This window comes from Rhinolophus sinicus, linkage group LG12 (genome assembly GCF_036562045.2).
Source record: "Rhinolophus sinicus isolate RSC01 linkage group LG12, ASM3656204v1, whole genome shotgun sequence".
Taxonomy (NCBI): domain Eukaryota; kingdom Metazoa; phylum Chordata; class Mammalia; order Chiroptera; family Rhinolophidae; genus Rhinolophus; species Rhinolophus sinicus.
Window position 1 is genome coordinate 25,294,605 of NC_133761.1, and position 20,568 is coordinate 25,315,172.

The 20,568-nt window shown below is 32.9% G+C and overlaps 1 protein-coding gene across 9 annotated transcripts in view; it reads right to left on the reverse strand.

The window, feature by feature from the left end:
* Positions 1-20,568, reverse strand: part of OXR1 (oxidation resistance 1) — a 451,232-nt gene that overhangs the window by 30,374 nt on the left and 400,290 nt on the right. For all 9 annotated transcript variants that reach the window (XM_074316799.1, XM_019750589.2, XM_019750593.2 and 6 more), the window contains 5 exons: positions 16,435-16,587; positions 11,535-11,719; positions 7,779-8,539; positions 4,237-4,405; positions 1,591-1,753 (listed from right to left, as the gene is read on the reverse strand). In XM_074316799.1, coding sequence (XP_074172900.1) covers positions 1,591-1,753; positions 4,237-4,405; positions 7,779-8,539; positions 11,535-11,719; positions 16,435-16,587 — 1,431 coding nt within the window. The remainder of the gene's footprint in view (positions 1-1,590; positions 1,754-4,236; positions 4,406-7,778; positions 8,540-11,534; positions 11,720-16,434; positions 16,588-20,568) is intronic.

The window sequence follows — 20,568 nt, forward strand, 5'->3', positions numbered from 1 at the left end:
AAACTCCCAACTCCCTTACTTGATTGAAAATATTGCCATCGACCTTGCACCCAAGTAAAAAACTTCACCATTACCTGGTTGTTACTAAATCCAGTCTTAATTAGTTATTAATACCTTTTTTGAAAAGTTTATTTCATCCCATCCTACGCCACCTTCAACTGTTGCTGCCGCATACAGGTACACTTCTTGGATCACCTGGGCTATTTTACAAGCCTCCTAAAGCTAATTTTAAATACAAAGGGATGATTCTCCATATGGCAACACCCAAGTAACCATCATCCAGAATAAAATACAGAACATCTCTAGGACTCTATAAAGTTCCCTCCTGCTCCTAGCCACCCAATAACCCCCAGAAACATAATCTGATGGACTTTTGACTAGTTTTGCCCTTCTGAGTTTATGTAAATTGATTTATACAGTATACTCTTTGTATGTGGCTTGGCTTCTTTTACTAAACATATTATCTGTGAGGCTCATCTATGTTGTTGGTCTGCACCAGATCTTTTCTTTGCTATATGATTTAGAATTTTATGAATATTTATACATTCTCCTGACAGGCATTCATGTTGTTTCCAGGTTGGGGCTATTTGTGAATAAAGTTGGTGTGAAGATTAATAATGTTGGTTTAAGTATTAAAAGAACCCAAAATAAACGCTCAGTATATGTATTACCTCTTTCCCTCCATTATACTAAAGGAACCATAGAAACTGATGTTGTATATAGTACACAGAATGGACTTAATTAACACATTCAAAATCAGGTCCACGTTTTACACAAGACATGCCATGTATATCTTCAATCATTATACATGTTAAGTACATGCACAATAAATTTATATCACATAAACAACCACAAACATTAACAAATGGATAACAAAATTTGACCCATTTATTATCACATTTTAGCATCTGCTCTATATTTTCTAATGTGTCAAGAAGAGATTAATCCAGGCAATCACAACAGAAAAAACAATAACTGTCACCCTATCAATCCCATAAGACAAAGCATGTAAAACATGCTGTGCATCATTAAAAGATGTATCCCTAGAAGGGGTTACAAAAAGTTGATTAGTGTTAATTTGGCCATATAGATGAGTTCATTAAACTTGAACACATAACACTTTTACGATTTCGTAAAATTAGCATCAGTTTCTTTCCCTAGTGTTATTATTACATTCATGTCAAGATAATGCTTGGGTATGGACTCAGAAAAGAGTGCTAATTTGCATAAATGTGTTAAATGACTGCTGTACCAGCTCCATGCAGGAGACAATACTAAAATGAATCAGATCTAAAAAAAAAAGTTAGGAAATTTAGTATAACAGTAATTCACATTATTCTAAAATGCACTCAGTGAGTCATCTGATTGCTGATATGTTGCATCTCTAGTATTTTAAAGCAAAAGGAAAATGACAAGTAGTAGTAATCCAAAGATACTAATCAGATTCATTCAATAAAACACATGGACAGGAAGCCTTTAAAAATTTTTTCTTTTGTACAAAGATCACTTGTACTTTCCTGTACTACCATGAAGCTATAAAAATTCACACAAAGGAAAAAGATGAATGAAATCTTCAGTTTTTTTCCTTACCTCCCATTCTCTGGCTGCTGCTTCATTAGTAGAATCCTCATTCGTTTCAGATTCTTCTATCTTTTTTACAACTATAAATCCAGGTTCTCTGGTATATTCACCAGTATCTTCTGCATATATTTCTGGACTCCACTGAATGAAGAAGGCATACAAGTGGTCTGTCCTGTTAGAACAAGTGACTATTAATAACAGATCTAGTGTTCCGTGCTATTAGATAGAATTCCAAAATTATGTTGGTTAAATATCTTGACAAAACTTGAGGACTTAAAATATACACAAAATATACTATGCTTTATTTAAAAAGATAACAAAGCCCACTATAAGGAAAACATTAACTTAAAAAATTTTTTGGCTGTGTTCTATCAAGTAGTTCTGAGTATATTAAGATTTTCCTTGGCATGTTTTTGACTAGCTCAGATGCTGTCCATGGTAATGTTTTTTCTCTTTAAAGCAACTAGTAATGGAAAGGGAAACTGAACCCATAATTTCGACATCATTTACATAATCTAATTATCTAAAATATAAGCAAACAATTTACTAAGTCCCTATTTTGAAACATGAATAGTATGCAGAATTTTTCTAAGTTCATAGAAATTTAATGTGTTTTGTGTTTAACTATAAATGATATTAATACCAGGAACACACAGTTTATTATTGGTTCAGGGGTAGATTATCTAATCTTTTAAATCTCATTTCCCTTTTCAATTTTGTTTACTATTGGAAAGCCCGTTGTTATGAAAATTTATAATTTATGTTGTCATAATTATGTGTTAATAACAATAAAATTAAATTTTCTTCTGAATTTACTTAACATTTGGAATGAAGTAGTTGTTTATAGATAATTTTTTCTTGGATTTCTGCATGTCTAGTGAGTAGAGGTATTGAGTACCTTTGTCCAGCCTTATCTTTTCAAGCATATCAGCATAGGAGACAGCATAGCATAGTCTTAGAAGGTAAAAAGTTTCTCAACTCTAGAGCCAAGGGTAATTATGCTTCCCATACAATTATAAAAGGTTTAGGTTCCCTAAACTTATGGTTCCTCTTCTGTATCATCACCCATGGCATATGCATCTGTCACCTGGCCTTCTTCACATCACACTGTGGAAAGTAAGGCTCAAAGAACTCATACAAATGCTGGTACTCTGACTACTACAATTGTGACTCTTGCATTTTCTGCCAGCGTGCATTAAACGGAGACAGACCAACTTGCTAGCTTGCAAGTAAGGTAAACCTTAGGCCCTTTACTATTTTGATAACAGTCACAGAAAATTTTAAAATAAATGTAATTTCAGTATGTACATACACACACACACAAATGTATAAGTGTATGTAATTTACAAAGAAATACAATAGGAAATAAAAATATACTACTTTTTAATAAGATTCTATGAGGTGGTCTAATGGAAATACAAGCTCAACGACAAAAGGTAATCATGCAAATTCTGTTAAAGAAGAGCAGAAATAGTTTCTTAAATGGGTAACAGTTTAACTTAAGATGCCAGTATTTACAATACAGTGATGACAGACATCCTTTACAATTGTTTAAACTTATGATGAAAATTTTATTGTGTAGGTGATACAAAAAGTAGTTTGAAGACCACATCCTTTTAGGAGCAAATTTAGCACTATGTATATAGCAGGCATTCAGTAAGTATTTGAGGAGATTTTTAAAAGGGATTATATATCATTAGCTGCCTTGAAGTAGGGCCCATTCCAGTTAGTATTTTGATGAGCTTTCTTGCTCTAAGACATTTTAAGCAAGTTTCCTTACTACTAAAGCTAGGTCTATATTCACATTTTTATATTAAACCACAAAGGGGAATAATATTAAAAATGGGGTAAATTAAAGAGTATAAAATAGGAGCTAAATTATTTTAAATAGATTTAATGTCAGCTTTTTTTTTTTTTTTTTTTTTTAAAGATTTTATTGGGGAAGGGGAACAGGACTTTATTGGGGAACAATGGTCAAATTGTTGTCCTTTCAATCTTAGTTGTGGAGGGTTCTGTTCGGCTTCAAGTTGTTGTTCTTTCAGTCTTAGTTGTGGAGGGCACAGCTCAGCTCCAGGTCCAGTTGCCGTTGCTAGTTGCAGGGGGCACAGCCCACCATCCCTTGCGGGAGTCGAACCGGCAACCTTGTGGTTCAGAGGACGTGCTCCAACCAACTGAGCCATCCGGGAGCTCAGCGGCAGCTCAGCTCAAGGTGCCGTGTTCAATCTTAGTTGCAGGGGGCGCTGCCCACCATCCCTTGCGGGAGTCGAGGAATTGAACTGGCAACCTTGTGGTTGAGAGCCCACGCTCCAACCAACAACTGAGCCATCTGGGAGGCAGCTCAGCTCAAGGTGCCGTGTTCAATCTTAGTTGCAGGGGGCAGAGCCCACCATCCCTTGCGGGACTCGAGGAATTGAACTGGCAACCTTGTGGTTGAGAGCCCACTGGCCCATGTGGGAATCGAACCGGCAGCCTTCGGAGTTAGGAGCACGGAGCTCTAACCGCCTGAGCCACCGGGCCGGCCCTAATGTCAGCTTTTATTCATAAACTATTTCTTTCAAAAGTACTCTGTCATTGGTGTTAAGTGATATACAAAATAATTTTAATTCTGAGAATCTCAATAATGTTTTTAGTTTTTGTTATTGTTTGTTTCTTTACCTTTCTTGTGGCACAGCAAACCAATATTCATGTTTCTTATCTCTTTGTGCATACTGCTGCATTGTTGCACTTGCTTGAGACACAAATGTTTTCCTCATTGGTTTTCCAACTCTAAGACATAAAAACTTATGTAATCGGTGCCTTCTCTTTTCTTTCAAAAGTGCAGAACCTAGAATTGAGATGCAAATAGTGTTTATTCAATTCTTATACATCATGCTTAAATAATTTAGATTAAATAATGTTTACTTCCAAACTTCTGACAAATAATTACAGAATAAAACTTCAATTTACTAATACTTACTTTGGTGAATTCTCTTAAGTAACTTATATTTTTTTCCATCAAAGGTATAGGTACAGCAAGACTAATGAACTAACAGCCACTTTATGAGCTGAAATTATGTCTAAGGGTATCAGGGAAAAATGGGAAAGCTTCAGAAACTCTTTTGTTAAATTTTTGTTTGTAATAACCATCCTAAAGTAATTCCATATACATGTATAATTTTCTGTCTTCTAGGATAACAACTGAATAAGTTTGTAGTATTTCTAAAGGTTTACTTTAATATGACTGCTATACACCAACATTTAATAGAAAGTTCTGAAGCTTTTACATATATACAAAGGTGTGATAAAACAATCAACATTCTAGAATAACATTCTCTATCAGCCTTCTAGAATAACAACTAAGTCTATAGCTTTTTTTGAAGGTTTACTTTAATGTTGTTATGGACAGAAATTTAATAAAAAAGCTTCTAAAGCTTTTACATACAAATAAAGATATGATGAAAGAATCAATAATATGCTAGATTAGGCCATCTGTTTCGACAGTTTATTAAGCATGAATTATTGCTAACTCTTCCAACCAGAGATACTGACATAAGGTACACTAAGGGTCTGATAATAAGGTTGAATTCAGGAATCAGGACATTAATTAGCTTACAAAGGCAGCATAGTATGGAGGAAAAAGCACTTAGTCATACTTAGGAGATCTGGGAACTAGCCGTGGCTTTTTACGACATAATATTGTGGAAGTGGAAGGTACATAATCTATCTGAGCCCAAATATTTGCATCTGGTTAAAAAGTGAACTTTTACAATTCTTCCCACAGTTATGTTCCAGTTTTATATTAAACAGTTTTATTATAAAGTCACTAAATACTGATATCATAATACTGACTTTTGAATACTGCCCTATTATAGAATCTCAAGTTACTTAAAATTAGTAACTTGACTGGTTACTCCCACACCCTTCTTAAAAAAACAAAAAAACAAACTGAAACAACAAAAACAAAAACCAAATGGTAATCCTGGGATATCTAATCTAAACGTATCTGCCAACTCTTCTCTTTTCAGTATTTTGTCACAATAGAGTCTCCTCCCATCAAACCCTGCACCACAATAAACCCACTACAATCAAAGTAGTCTATCGCATTATTAGGTTAAACAGAACCCCTTATTTTATCTTTTTCCAAGATTCTAAATATAAGGCAACCATCAGACACAAAGATATCAAATAAAGATATGCATGTCAGCATTCTTTACAACTTCAAATACAGAAAATATCTTAACGATATGAATTGTTAATAACAACTGAATATCTTAACAACATGAACTTGGTTTAATTACAGGCCATTAAAAACCATGTTTTCAAAGAACTATAATGACATGGGAAAACGTTTAATGACATAAAATATTATATGAAAAAAGGAAATTACAACACTATACCCAGTATAATCCTGATTTTATATAAAAATACATATGTATACATATAAGTATCAAAATTGTATATATGTGTATGTGAACATACATATATATACATATGAACATACATATACACATATATACCAAAGATCAAAGATAAATATATACCAAATGTTAACAATGATCATCTCTAGGAGATGAATTCCAGGTAATTTTTGTAAATTTTCTAAAATCCTACTATATTTTTTGTCAAATGATTATTAATGAACATTCATTAGTTCTAATAAAGAAAAAAATTACAAAAGAAGAAGCACTCAGTCTTTTACAGCACTTGCTTTGAGTAAATTAATTCCTTAACATCTACTAAATATAATCCTTAGGTCTTCGGAGTACCTAAACAATATGATGGAAAGAAAATTCAGTGTTTTAAAAACTAGACTAAACCCTTGTGCATTGCCGGTGGAAATGTAAAAGGGTGCAGCCACAGTGGGAAAAACAGTTCGGCCAGTTCCTCAAAAACTTAAACATAGGATTACCACAGAATCTAGCAAATTCACCTCTGGGTATATATTCAAAAAAAATTGTAAGGAGGGACTTAGATATTTGCACTCCAATATTCACAGCAGCATTACTCACAATAGACAAAACGTTGAAACAATTTATATGTCCATCAATGAATTAAAAGCTAAAGAAAATGTGGTATATATAGTGAAATATTATTAAGCTTTAAAAAGGAAGGAAATTCTGACACCTGCTACAACATACATGAAACTTGAAGGCATTATGCTAAGGGAAATAAGACACACACGAAAGGGTACATATTATACGAGTACACCTACACGAGGTATCTAGAGACAAAACTCATACTCATACAGACTAAAAGTAAAATGGTGGTTGCCAGGGGCCGGGGAGGGGAGAATGGGGGCTTTGTTTAATAGTACAGAGTTTCAGTTTGGGAAGATGAAAAAGTTCTGGAAATGGATGGTGGTGCTAGTTGCACAACAATGTGTATATAGTTAATGCCACTGAATTTTACATTTAAAAATGGTCAAAATGGTAAAGTTTATTTTATATACGTACATAAAAAATTTTGAAGTTAAAAAAATGAAAGAAAAGCTCAGACGATATAAATTGGACTAATCTAGAATCAATATTCCAACAAAATGTAAGAAATGTTAGCTAAGATACCTGAGCTACGCACCATTTAAAACATAATATATGAATAAGCAGGAGCACTATACATTAGAAATAAACCATAAGACTATTACTTTAATTTTTATAAGTAAACAGTCTACAAAAAAACAAAACTGAAAGAGAAAAGGCTGTTTTAATTTATCTTCAGTGCTGCTTTTTAAAGGAAAACATTTACTCAGACAATGATGGAACGTCTGGATACTTTAAATTTAAAAAATAGATTTTTATGTATAATTATAAAAAAAGATGGGATTACAACTTTAGCAATTATACATTGCAATTAGGATATTATATACTCAATGATAAGAAGACGTTTTAATGAGGTAACATACCAAGAACTAAAAGAGAAAATGCAGAAATCAAAGGTATTACAGAGTTTGTATGCATTTTCAAGAAATAAATTGTTGAAAGATAGACTGTGGTGAGTCAGGAATGTTTAAACATGGTGGAAAAGATGCTCATTATGTTATAATTCACCATGGGATAGGACAACACAAGACTAGAAACCAGAGACTACATACTTGTCCCCAGAGAAACATAAGTCCAGGGCCACTAGATTATCCTTCAGTGCCTAAGACACTTTTGAGTCAGTGAGGGAAGAGGGAGACAAGATGCAGTAAGATGAATTTCGTATACTCTTTTAACACTTACCTTCTATATCGACAGTTGCTATTTTATGCTTAATTTCTTTTTGTGACACCTGTTGAATATTTTCCCTCTGCTGTTTAGTTTGTTGCATAGTGTGCGTTTTCCAGAGTTTCCGTAGCTCTTCTACCTCTGTCTCTGAGACCTGATTATGTTCCTTTCCTTTTTTTCCTTTGTTGACAGTTTGCTGCTGTTTAAATTCTGTTGCTTCCCCACAAGGCATACTTTCTTTTTCATCCTGTTCTTGGTGTAGTGAATTCTCACTAAGAAGAAAATTCTGGTCTTCATTACCTTTTATACTTACGCTTTCCTCTTTAGGGCCTGATATTTCTTGAAAATTATCTGTAGCCTGATCTCCTTCCTTAGTGGCCATTTCAAGATTATTTAAATCAGTTTTAAGAGAAAGAGCCTCAACTTCATGTGTAGGATGTCCAGAATCAGATTTTAACAGATCAGAAGAACTAGCGGACTCCGATACGACTGTCAAACCTTCTAGTCCACTCTGAATGACAGTTTGCACAGATTCTGATGACGCACCAGACGATTTATCTCGTCGCAGCTCATCTGAAGAGACAAGCTCCTCTCGTATAGGAGAGAGTTCTGATTCTGTGAACACATCTTCAGAAAGAGACTCCTCAGTGCTCCTAGGAGCAGTGCTGGCACTATCATTACCTGCATCCCGGATTCTGGAGTCTATGTCATCAGTGTTACTTCTTGTAATTTTCTTTAAATGGCAGAAGTCCCTTCCTGATAAGTGATCTAGCTCTCTGTCAGTAAACAAAAGTTATTAGACTTTTAAAATTATAGTTCTTTATTTTCCACATGCTTAACACTAAATTAATACTAAAAAGGCTTTTCTAAAAGGATGTAGCATATATCTTTTAACAGCATATCAAAATTTTGATTTATTCATATAGACCAATAGTTAAGCTTTTGCATCAATTACTTATTATCTGGCAAACATCAATGTGTGATTTCCTGAATTAATCCACCTGTAGAGAAGATGATGATGTAACACTATAATTCTAAACTGAAATTTATTAATTGATAAAAAATAAACTTAGATAATTTTTGATTAAAATTTAAATGTCTTAATAAAGCACTACATTGATATTACATAGTTGTGCATACACATATGGTGATTATTTAAATTTAAATAGAGATGAACTAAATATATATGGCTAAAATGCAAAGCCAAAAACCAACCTGAATAGAATTGACACAAAAGTACTTAACAGAAATTCTTCAGGCTACCAGCAACAGCTCTTAACAACATTTCTAAGAAAACTTGTTCAGCTAAAGGGTTTAGATATCAGATTGCTGAATGGTTTGTAATTACCTATAGATTTCCATGTTTAATGGTATTTGTATATATAAACAGTAATGTTCAAAAGTTAGATAGTTTAAGTTCTGGAAGGTGGTAGTGCAAACATTTATAACATGAAATATAAATCAGCAATTTAAAATGATGATTAAAAGTAGTTTGTGACAAATGGAAATTGCATGAGTTCTTAGCAAAAAACTATTAACAGTTATGCAATTTTGAAAATAAAAAAGACTGAAAAGTCAAGGCAAAAATAATAGCTGTCTCTGGATAGTGAAACTGAGTAACTCCTGTTATTCTGCCTTTTGGTGTTTTTCCAAATTTCTATAATTGATATGCATAATTTTTACAAATAGGATAGGTAAATTTTATTTTTAAAAAAGTATTGTTATCTGAAGTCCAATTCGTATCTCTGCCTCTGTTGCATCCAATTCACCTTAAGAAACACGAGCATCTAACTTGTTCTATTAAATATGTAATAGTGCCATCTACTGGTCATCCCCTCTAACTGCATAAATAGGATCTTGGAACATGGCAAAAATTTTAAGAAACTGTATCCTGTACATTTAATACCGTGTTTCCCGGAAAATATGAGCGGATCTTATATTAAGTTTTGCTCCAAAAGACGCATTAGGGCTTATGTTCAGGGGATGTCATCCTGAAAAATTATGCTAGGGCTTATTTTCCAGTTGTCTCATTTTCGGGGAAACACGGTAAGACCCTTAGGTAAGAAATAAAGTTGGCAAACCTAACAGGATATACATTTAGATAAATGCTGTAATCTTCAGAGTTAATATGCTGAAAGACTAAATATTTATTTATGCCAATGATGCTGCTATTGCTCAATATCATTCCAGAACAATACATTTAAAATCAATTTCTCAAGCAATTTAAGCCAGAAAAAAACAATCAAATCTTATACCTCATTTTTGCCATACATGACATTACTCGGAAAAAAAAACACTTGTTTTATGATTTGTTGCAAATATTTTAAAATCAATTCATATGAGAAGACTGAAATATATTTCTTTTTGAAGGAATTTTTGTAAACGTCTGATTCAAATGTATGGTCTTTCCAGGTGACGTTGTGAATGACAAAACTGATTTGAGAGGAGCCCGACAACATCTTTATAGAACAGTTACAGATGATTCAGCAGAAGAGAACCCCAAACTATCATAACACAGATGGAAAAGCAGAGCAACAGAAAGTTAATCTCATCAATGACTGACAATATATACACACATATATATGATCTTGTTTCTCATTTGATCTAACTTTCACTCGGCCTGTCTCATCCCTCCACCCACTTCAATAATCCGTATTTGCTGAAACAGACTTTGAATGATATCTATAAAAATAACTGACACTAGAGGAAATCCTAGGAATTACCTGCACCTCTACAGACGAATTTACCAAGCCAAAATAGTATCTATTGACTGGGAGGTATAATGAAGACTTTTTGAATAAGGAATTTTATTCACCACAGGTATCCGAACAATTGATGTAGTCTGCCTGAGAAACAAAAATAATTTGTTCTCCTTCTCCTTTGTAAGTAGTTCTACCCCACAAGGGTTAATTTTAAAACAGCCTTCATCATCCCTGTGGGCTAATACAGAGATATAAACCTCAGTATCAGTGAAAGTGAAGCCAATTTATAAACTGTTGACAGTCAGGTACGGAGGACTGGAGGAATTCTTTTCTGTTATCTATCCATTTTCTTCTTTCTTCCTTCTCCTTCCAAATTCTCTGTCTACCTACCTTTTATTTTCTCCTTTTATTTCTCATTCCTCCCTTTTCTCTCTGTGGTCATTCCTTGGATCAAGCACATTACTTTCAAAGTCTGTGCTGACCGTAGTCTCACACCTATGTTATCTGAATCATAATCAGATAACTACACATCCCCTGACCAGCATATTCCAAAGGTAACGCTTTACATTTATGCAAGTTTGGGTATTCTCCCCTATATTTTACACTTTTCTAAGAAAGAAGGATGCAAACATAGAATCAATCAATCAATACAAAGCAAACCTGCTGTGGCTACAGTCATTTGCTCATGTGGCCTCCCCAAAACCCACTCCTGATACTTCAGGCTCTTCTAAGGAAAATTTGAAAGGTACCCTTGATTATTTATAGTACCTTAAATTACTCATATAAATAATTTAGAATTCCAAATACTATATCTGAATAAAAAGAGCTGTATTAAACGAGTACTATAGGTCACTTTGAAATATTCAGTTCTCTGACCAAATATACAATTACAAACCTAAAACAACTCCTAGCTGCTCTAGGTGCATTAAGAATAATCTTTTCAATATTACATATATTTTTGTTTCATTATGGAGCAAATGAAAAGCAGCTATAATAAAACTAAATAAAAGTAAATTAAAACTAAATAAAACTAATTAAAAATGCAAAGGAATATAAATACCACTCTTACATGGGTAAGGATTCCTTTATTTTGCTATCCAAAATTTCCCTGTACATTGCAGCTGACATCACCTCTTCCATTGGACACATGATGCCATATTCCTCACAGCCATTCTCTTGAACCAAGGGGTCAGTTTTATGTGGATCAAACATTATATTATTTGGTGTAACTAGCAGCACACCACTGACTGTGCCCTAAAATATAAAAAGAAAATAATGTTTAATCTTCAAAGTTTTAATTTTCAGAAAGTATTCCAGCTATGTTTTTTACTAATACTCTTCTGGTCTTAGGCCATATACTACATATTCAAACACTAAGACATTCTCATGAAAACATTTTTAATAAAACCCAAATTTTCCCAGTAAATTCTCTTTAGGAGAGCCAAAATACAAAGAATATTATATTTACCCTCAAACAATCAGGTATTTAAATTTGCAGCCTCAGTAAAATACTGAGTTGTATCAGCCAGGTAACTTCCGTAATGTAAGAAGGGATTGCAAGGTCCTGCAAAGCATGAGCCATGTTTTACATTAATTTGCATACTGCTTCCTGTGGTGTTCCCTCACTACAGGTACTAAATGTAGTTTCATGTACACAAACCAGGTTTGTAATAAATAATGTTGACAATTCAATCCATTATAAAGGAAAATAGCATAATCTCTTTAAAATAACTTAAAAAAAAATCTGTTTCACTTGGCTCTGCTACTACCTAGCTATATGAATTTGAGCAAGCAAAGCCTCTAGGCCCCAGTTTTTAATCTATAAAATTAGATTAGGTGATCTCTAAGGTAACACAGTAATCATTTTTAATTTAATCATGAAAAAAACATAAAAGTTGAAATAGATTTACACAAATAGTGATACAAATATGCAGAGGCTATCCTATCCCTCTCATTTTACAAATGAGCAAACTAAAGTCCATAGGAAGCTGATCCTGCAAATATTGGCTGATTTATTGAATGCTTTGTTATGCATCATGCTTCATATACATTATTATTCATTTGATCTTCACAATCAGCTCTGAAATGAGTATACAGATGAGGTAATTAAGGATGAGAAAGACTGGGCAACTTGTCCTAAATAATAAATAACATAGCTAACTAATAAGTGGTAGAACCAAGATTAAAACTCCAGGCAATCTGTGCTTTTAACTATAATTCCTCCACATTCAAGTAACAAACTATATAATCACTCCAACTCAAGTGCCAAGTAGTCCTTAACTCACTTTTTAACTTTCATTCCACTATGTTCTGTAAGTGTAACAATGAAAAGCCAGACCGAACTTTGAAAATAAACCAAATAGTAACTTCAGAGTTGTCTTGTCTTTTTTCTGAAGCTATTAAGAAAAACTTAAATCCTGTTTTATTTGGTATCACACCCTCCTTCCAAGTCCACATTCAACTTCGTGAATTCACCTGGTTTAACTTTAAGAACATGAAACTTAATTTATGACAGACAACTACCTGTAAAAATAATCAAGTAAAAAAAGAAAAGAAAATCCTACTGAAATGGTCACCAATCACAATTGGAAAAAAAGCTATCACAGATGTTCAAGATAATAAAACACGCTTATCTTTTACAGTAACTGCATGCAATATCGGAGAGAAAAATGTATGTGCGCATGCATTTTGGTGGATAAAGGGAATCAATCTGAAATTCAGAATAGCACTTCTTTCAGTTAGGCAGAGCATGAACCACCTAAATAAGGAGTAACTTCAATATAAACCATAGCCTAATCATCTTTTGATCAATATTTTAAATAGATTCAAATACATCAGTTTGTCTTCCTGGATCACATGCCAACTCAAGCCAATGAGCAATGGTAAAGTATGCTGTAGGAACATTTACATTGCCAGGGATAATCCAAAAAAGAATCAACAGTAGAGTATATACAATGTAAAAAAAAGCCTTAATGTATATTCCACATATTCAAGAATGTAGAAGAAACACTGTGCATGGTTAAGCAGGGTTCATGAAGATATAAGAAACCCAGTTTGAACTTATAGAGCTGAAAAATACAGCAGATTAAACATGGCAGAAAAACATCAGTGAAGACAAAGATGTAACGATTAGTAATTGTCCAAACGAAAAGAGAGGGAAAAAAACAACAACAAAAAAACCCACAAAGTACCTATGAGACACACGTCAAGCAGTCCAAAGCATGGATAATTAGAGTTCCCAAAGAGGACGGAAGAGAAAAAGAAATTTGAAGAAATATGGCCAAAAAGTTTATAAATTTGATGAAAACTATACACCCACAGATCCAAGAAAGTAAATGAACCTCAAGTAAGAGGAAAAAAAAAAACAGAAAGAAAAACACACCAAAGTATATCATACGTGTAATCAAATTACTCAAAAAGAGTGATAAAGAGACCATTTTAAATGAACCAAAGAAAAAATATATTTTGTACAGAGCACTAAATAAAAAAAATAATAGATGACGTGTCCTCAGAAACAGTGAAAGCCAGAAAACAGTGAAGTTCTGAAAGAAATCTCTTTAAAATCCTGAAGGAAAAGAAAGCCCTGTCAACCTAAAATTCTATGCTCAATGAAAAGATCTTTCAAATACAAAGAAAATGCCAAAGGTATAGGATAGCAAATAAGCTTATGGAAATATGCTCAATATCATAAGTCATTAGGGCAATGCCAATTAAAACAATGAGTTACTACTAAAGACCAGTTAGCATGGCTGACATCTACAGCTGACAATAATGAATGCTGGTGACCATGTGGAGCAACAGCAACTCTCACTGACTGCTCGTAGGAATGCAAAATGACACAGCCGCTTTGGAAGACAGTTTGGCAGTTTCTTACACAAAGCTAGAGATAGTCTTACCATGCCATCCAGATCCAGCTGCTGCACTCCTTAGTATTTGCCCGAATGAGATAAAAACTTACGTTTACACAAAGACCTGTACATGAATGTTCATAGCAGCTGTATTCTTACATGCCCAAACTTGAAAGCAACCCAGATGACCTTCAGTTGGTGAATGCATACACTATGGTTCATCTACAGTGAATTAGTACTCAGTAATAAAAAGAAATGAGCTGTCAAGCCACGAAAGACGTGGAGGACTCTTAAATGAGTATTGCTACGTGAAGGAAGCCAATTTGAAATCATACAATCATACCGTAAGATTCTAACTATATGACACACTGAAAAAAAGCAAAATATCGAGACAGTGAAAAAATCAGTAGTTTCCAGGGGTTCAACAGGAGGAATGGATGAAGAGGCAGAGCACAGAGGATTTTTAGGGCAGTGAAACTATTCGATATGATACTATAATGGTAGATACATGTCATTATACATTTGTCAAAGCCCACAGAATGTACAATATAAAGGGTGAATTCTAACGTAAAGTATGGAAACCCATTTTAAATATAAAGACAGGCCAAAAGTAAAACAATGAAAAAGATAAACCATGTTAACAATGATCAAAAAGAATCTGAAGTGACTATAAGTATCCATCAAAGTAGATTTCATCGCAAAGAATATTACCGTGAATAGAAGGTCTTTCATAATGAAACAAGTCAATTCATCAAGACAATGTAAGAATCTTAAACATTTTTATACCTAATAGCAGAGTCTCAAAATACACAAAACAAAAACTAATAGAAATGAAAGAAGAAATAGGCAAATACACAATTATAGTGAGATATTTCAACATCCTTCTGTCAATAATTGATAGAACAAATAGAAAATCAGTAGGGATACAGAAGAACAACACTATCCCTCAACTTGAATTAACTGACACTTATAGAATAGTCCTCCCACAGCAGCAGAATACACATCATTTTCAAGTGCACATGTAACATTATATCAAGATATACCACATTCTGGACCACAAGTCTTAAATTAAGCCTTCAAAAAGTAGCATGTTCTTCAACCACATGGAATAACATTAGAAATCAGTAACAAAAGACACTTAGAAAAATCCCCAAATATTTAGAAAACTAAAACACTCCTAAATAGTCCATGGGTCAAAGAAGAAATAAAGAGAAAGTATTATGAGTTAAAATAAAAATACAATATATCAAGATTGTGGATGCAGTTAAAACAATATGTAGGGGGAAATTTATAGCACTAAAACACCTGTATTTCAAATATTCATAAATTATGAGTTTTGAGTATAGTCATAATTCTGTAAGTTGGAATCATGCTTTAGTTACTTTCTAAGTAATACCTGGAGTTTATATTCTAACTCTGTATTACCTGACTATATTCCCTTTTCAGACCAGAAATGCTTTGCTTAGCACAGCGAGGTGTTGTACATAAAACAGATTCAAATTGGGTTTGAATTTGGGCCATGATAAAGAAACCTTGGATTTATTAACCTTGCCTGATAGTTATTTTGTTTGCTTTTTTTTCTTTTCCTGTAAAGAGGGAATAGGACCACCCATTGCACAGGAAGTTTTTGAATTGTTAAAATAATTAAAACACCAAAAACAGTTTCTGGCATATATTAGATTCGTGCAAAAGTAATTGTGGTTTAAAAGGTTAAAAATAATTGCAAAAACCGCAATTACTTTTGCACCAACCTAATAGTGGTTACTCAATGAATAGCAGTTATCTTCTTATTTGTGCGTTATACTAAATTTCCAAGACTTAGAACTCCAAAGAGTGCCCAGAAGTGCTTTTTGAAATATTCTATCAACAGCAAATTAACTGTACCTCATTGTATTATAGTAAATTTATTTATCTCCTATTGCTTTTAACAATTTCCAACAGATCACCAGATTGTTAGCTATAAGCAAAATGCAGGCTAACCCAAACTAGTAATTCCACCAATATTTAAAAAAAATATTCGAGCATGTGCTGATGTTGGTGACTCAAAATGTAAATGCAAAACTGTCATATTTTAGTAATAAAAAAAGCATGATTAGAAGTTTTTTTCTAAGGTAATATTACCTTGTCACTGGTAATATATTTGCAATTAATTTTTAGAAATTTCTCAGTAAATGCTTCTTCCTCCTCAGAAGTTGAAGATACAATTCGTGCAGGTCGAATACCAGTAAAAGTAGATGAGGGAGTTGCTTCTTTTGGGTGGACTACATCAGGATTCTTTAAAAAAATAAATAATGGAACTTTAGAAAACTAAAGAAAAATAAGCACATTATTAAAGCCAAATGAGTAGCTTTCCTCAATAAGTGTTCTTTCTTCTCATCACATGCTGGAGGTCAGCCCAAAATATCTTATGTAAAAAATATAGGTAAGAATGGCACTATTTTCACATTCAGTAAAGATCTTTAACATAGCTTACACTTATATTCTCAATTATTATTTTTTTAATAGGGGATATATATATGACTCATATGTCATATTTGGAAAATGTTGAAAACTACATTTCTTGTATCCCAAACACCACACATACACATACGCACACATACACACACACGCAGACAAACATTCAGTTGCTCCTTAAGTAAACCACTGGCCCTAATAAGACCATTTAATATATCCCTCAGGTTTTGGGAACAGAAAAAAAGGGGAGTTCTTATCTGTGATACCTAGGAATTTAGCAGAATCCATTCATTGGGAGAGCCTTTTAAAACCTCAAGAATGTATCAACATCATTTTATAAAGTATTAATTAATTAGATCACAGGTTCTTAACTTTTTTGGTGTCATGGACGACCATTGTCTCAGTGAAGCCTTCTCAAAATGTTTTTTTGAACACTTAAAATATAGGTTTACAAAGAAAAAAAGTTACATTGAAACACATTAAAAAATATAGTTTTTTGAATTAGAGACGTATAGTAATATATGCTTTCTTATTAATACATTAAATAACAAGACCTACTGGTGACTCTGGTAATTATAATTTTCAAGTAGATGACTATAAAACAACATTTTGTGACATCTACAACAACGCTAAAGTGACCTGAAAATATCTGTGAATTCTACTGGGGACAAAGTCACAAGTCTGCCTGGTGCTACTCTATAGTTTGCTGCTTGTAGTGTTAATTGAAAAAAGACAGTTAGATTTCACTTAGAATGTTTTCTATCAAAATTCACAGACCCTTTAGAACTTATAGTTCTCCCCACTCCAAAGTTCAATATTCTGTACAATGTAGGAAGACTAGGCAGATGTCTTTTAATCTTTGCTTTAAATACCTCCACAGAGGCATTTCACAAATTATGAGTAACTGCACAATGCCCTGTAGAATAGTTTTCATAATAGTAAGGTTCTTCAGACTTTTGAGCTAAAAGTAGCCACTTTGTTATTAATGCCTAATAGCTCTGATTTGGTCTTTTGAAATAATAAGCAAGCCTGCCTCCTCTTCAATTTCATAGCCTTTGAGATACTGAAAATAGCTATCAAATTTTAACATAACATTTTCTACTCTAATAAATGGATCTAATTCCTTAAACGTATACAAGGACAGGATTTTTACACTTATTTTCTAAACTTCACATATCCCTCCCTAAAATGTAGGGCTGAATCCCTAGCACTTGGGCAGATATTCAACATATATTTTTGGAAGAGGAACAGACCACTGTAGAATACTGTTAAACAACTTTATTTAATATACTATGATTTATATTTTTTAAAAACCTAAAATGTAATTATGTTTTAACAGTTGAAAAACAATGTTTAATCATTAATATCTATTAACGAAGTTCCTAATCTTTTATTTTATGATGCAAATCATAATAATTTTACACTCATCCTGCTGTCTCTGGTAGTTACTATATCTAAGAGTTTTGTATCACATATAAATACATTTAGCACAGATAATTAAATAAGATATACTAACAATATTAATGAATATTTATGAATACTTATTATATTTAAGTGTATTATATGGACTATTTCATTTAATTTAAAAATTACTCATATTAAGTATATATACTATTACCTCAATTTTTAAGGAAACTTATGCTTAGCCAATTTCTCTAACTCACCCAGTGGGCAAGATGAAGCTGAGATGCAAAACCATGTTGCCAACAAATGAACTAGTAAGCTTGACTATACACCTTCCCTTTCAAGTATTCTTTTGAATAATTTATACACATTTATTTCTGTGAAGGGAAAAGAAAAGCCAATGCAGAGCCATAGAAAGGCCGCCCTGATAGTAGGTACAAAGCTATCAAGAAATTGTGTTTATGACTCTTCAGTTACCACCAAATCCAGCTGACAGCATTATCTACTATGTGACCTTATGATTCATCAAAACTATTATCACAGTACATTGTCAAATGCCTTCCTTAAATGAATATATACCTCGGGGAACAACATGATCTCTGAGGTTCCCTCAAAGTCTCAAACTATACGTACAACTCAGTATCTATAGGAATCCCAATTTATCAATATAATCCTGTTAGAAAGAATATGCAGCTTAGCAAATGCTTGAAGTATAGCACAAAAGAGTACATTTCCTTTAAAAGAGATCAAAGTTGTTCAGGGAAAGCCCCATCAGACCTCATTACAGCTTACATACCATGTTTCCTCGAAAGTGAGACCTAGCAGGGCAATCAGCTCTAATGCGTCTTTTGGAGCAAAAATTAATATAAGCCCCGGTCTTATTTTACTATAATATAAGACTAGGTATACCATACCATTACCATTACCATTACCATTACCATTACCATACCATACCATATCATACCATATCTTAATTTTTTTCCAAAAGACTCATTAGAGCTGATTGTCAGGCTAGGTCTTATTTTTGGGGAAACATGGTACATGTACATTAAATAAAGTATCAGTATCTCCAGGCAGCTGGTTTTGACTGCTGTTTATAGATTCTGATTCTTAATGCTGTGATTTCAAAGCTCGTTTGAATGCTTTCTGAAGCGTCTTTGTGCAATTTTGTTTTAGCTATTAGGGATGAAAAGGTCCCTTAAAAATACAGAAGTATAAACATCTACTTATCAAGCCTCAATTATTGCCCCAAATATTCAAGTGTGCAAAAGCAAAGCATCACCAGGACAAGTGATCCAAAAAGGTTGACTTATGGTCCTCTTTTATTGTATAATATAATTAAATATTATACAATATGATTTGTATAGTATTATAAGTCATTACCATAAACTAATAGCAACTCCAAACTCTCCATTTCCCATTTTGCCTTGGCTTTATTGTGGTTTTGCCCCTGTGAGACTGAAAATATGTAGAAATGCTATCTGGCAACATATATAGGTAAGACACACGAAGTTTGAGGAGGATAAGCATACAGGCCAATAAATATTAACATTTATATTTATTTCATACAACATATGCATTGTATATTTTACAAGAAAATATTTACTTTTAAAGTAAATGTTATGCTGCTGCATTCGATGCCATAGATACGATGGGTGCCAATTACCACTTGTAAATTATTATGTTTAACCACCTCCATCAGAATTCATTTATATTATACTTAAGACCAAGAATTTGAGGCTTTTCAAACCAACACACAGAATAAAATAAGACACAAATAAAAAATAAAGACATGAGAGTGAAGAAAAAATAAAATGCAATTGTACTTGTAAATGTTATATTAGGGACTTTGGATCTGGCTCAGAGCTTTTTAGCAACCAGGTTAAAAAGCAAAGCAGGATCCATTTTTAAATCCTAATTGTGGAAATGATGCTCTCATTCAGAATCTAGGAAGAAAACTCTCACCCAGTAATTTAACCATGTCTTATATGTAATGTTACAAATACGGGGATTTCTTCTACATATAGAATTGCTTTCCTAAAATTTATATAAATACAAAGTCCCATTTTAAGTTCTATTTTTATCACATGCTAACCATAACATTTTGTTCTGAGAATATAAGATCAAGGTACGATTACAGATAGCATCATCACTTAAAAAGTATATTAAAAAATTAATATACATATTAAAAAATAATAATTCCCTTATAAATAGTTGATATTTAAGTTTAAAAGCACCAAAGCTAAATTATATTATATAAAATATATAATCTATGTATTATTTATATATGATATTTATAGTTATTTAACTTTACTATATGTAATATATAAGCATGTTTATTATAATAAAGCACTATAGCCCTATTTATTATAATAAAGCACACATATATTTATATAT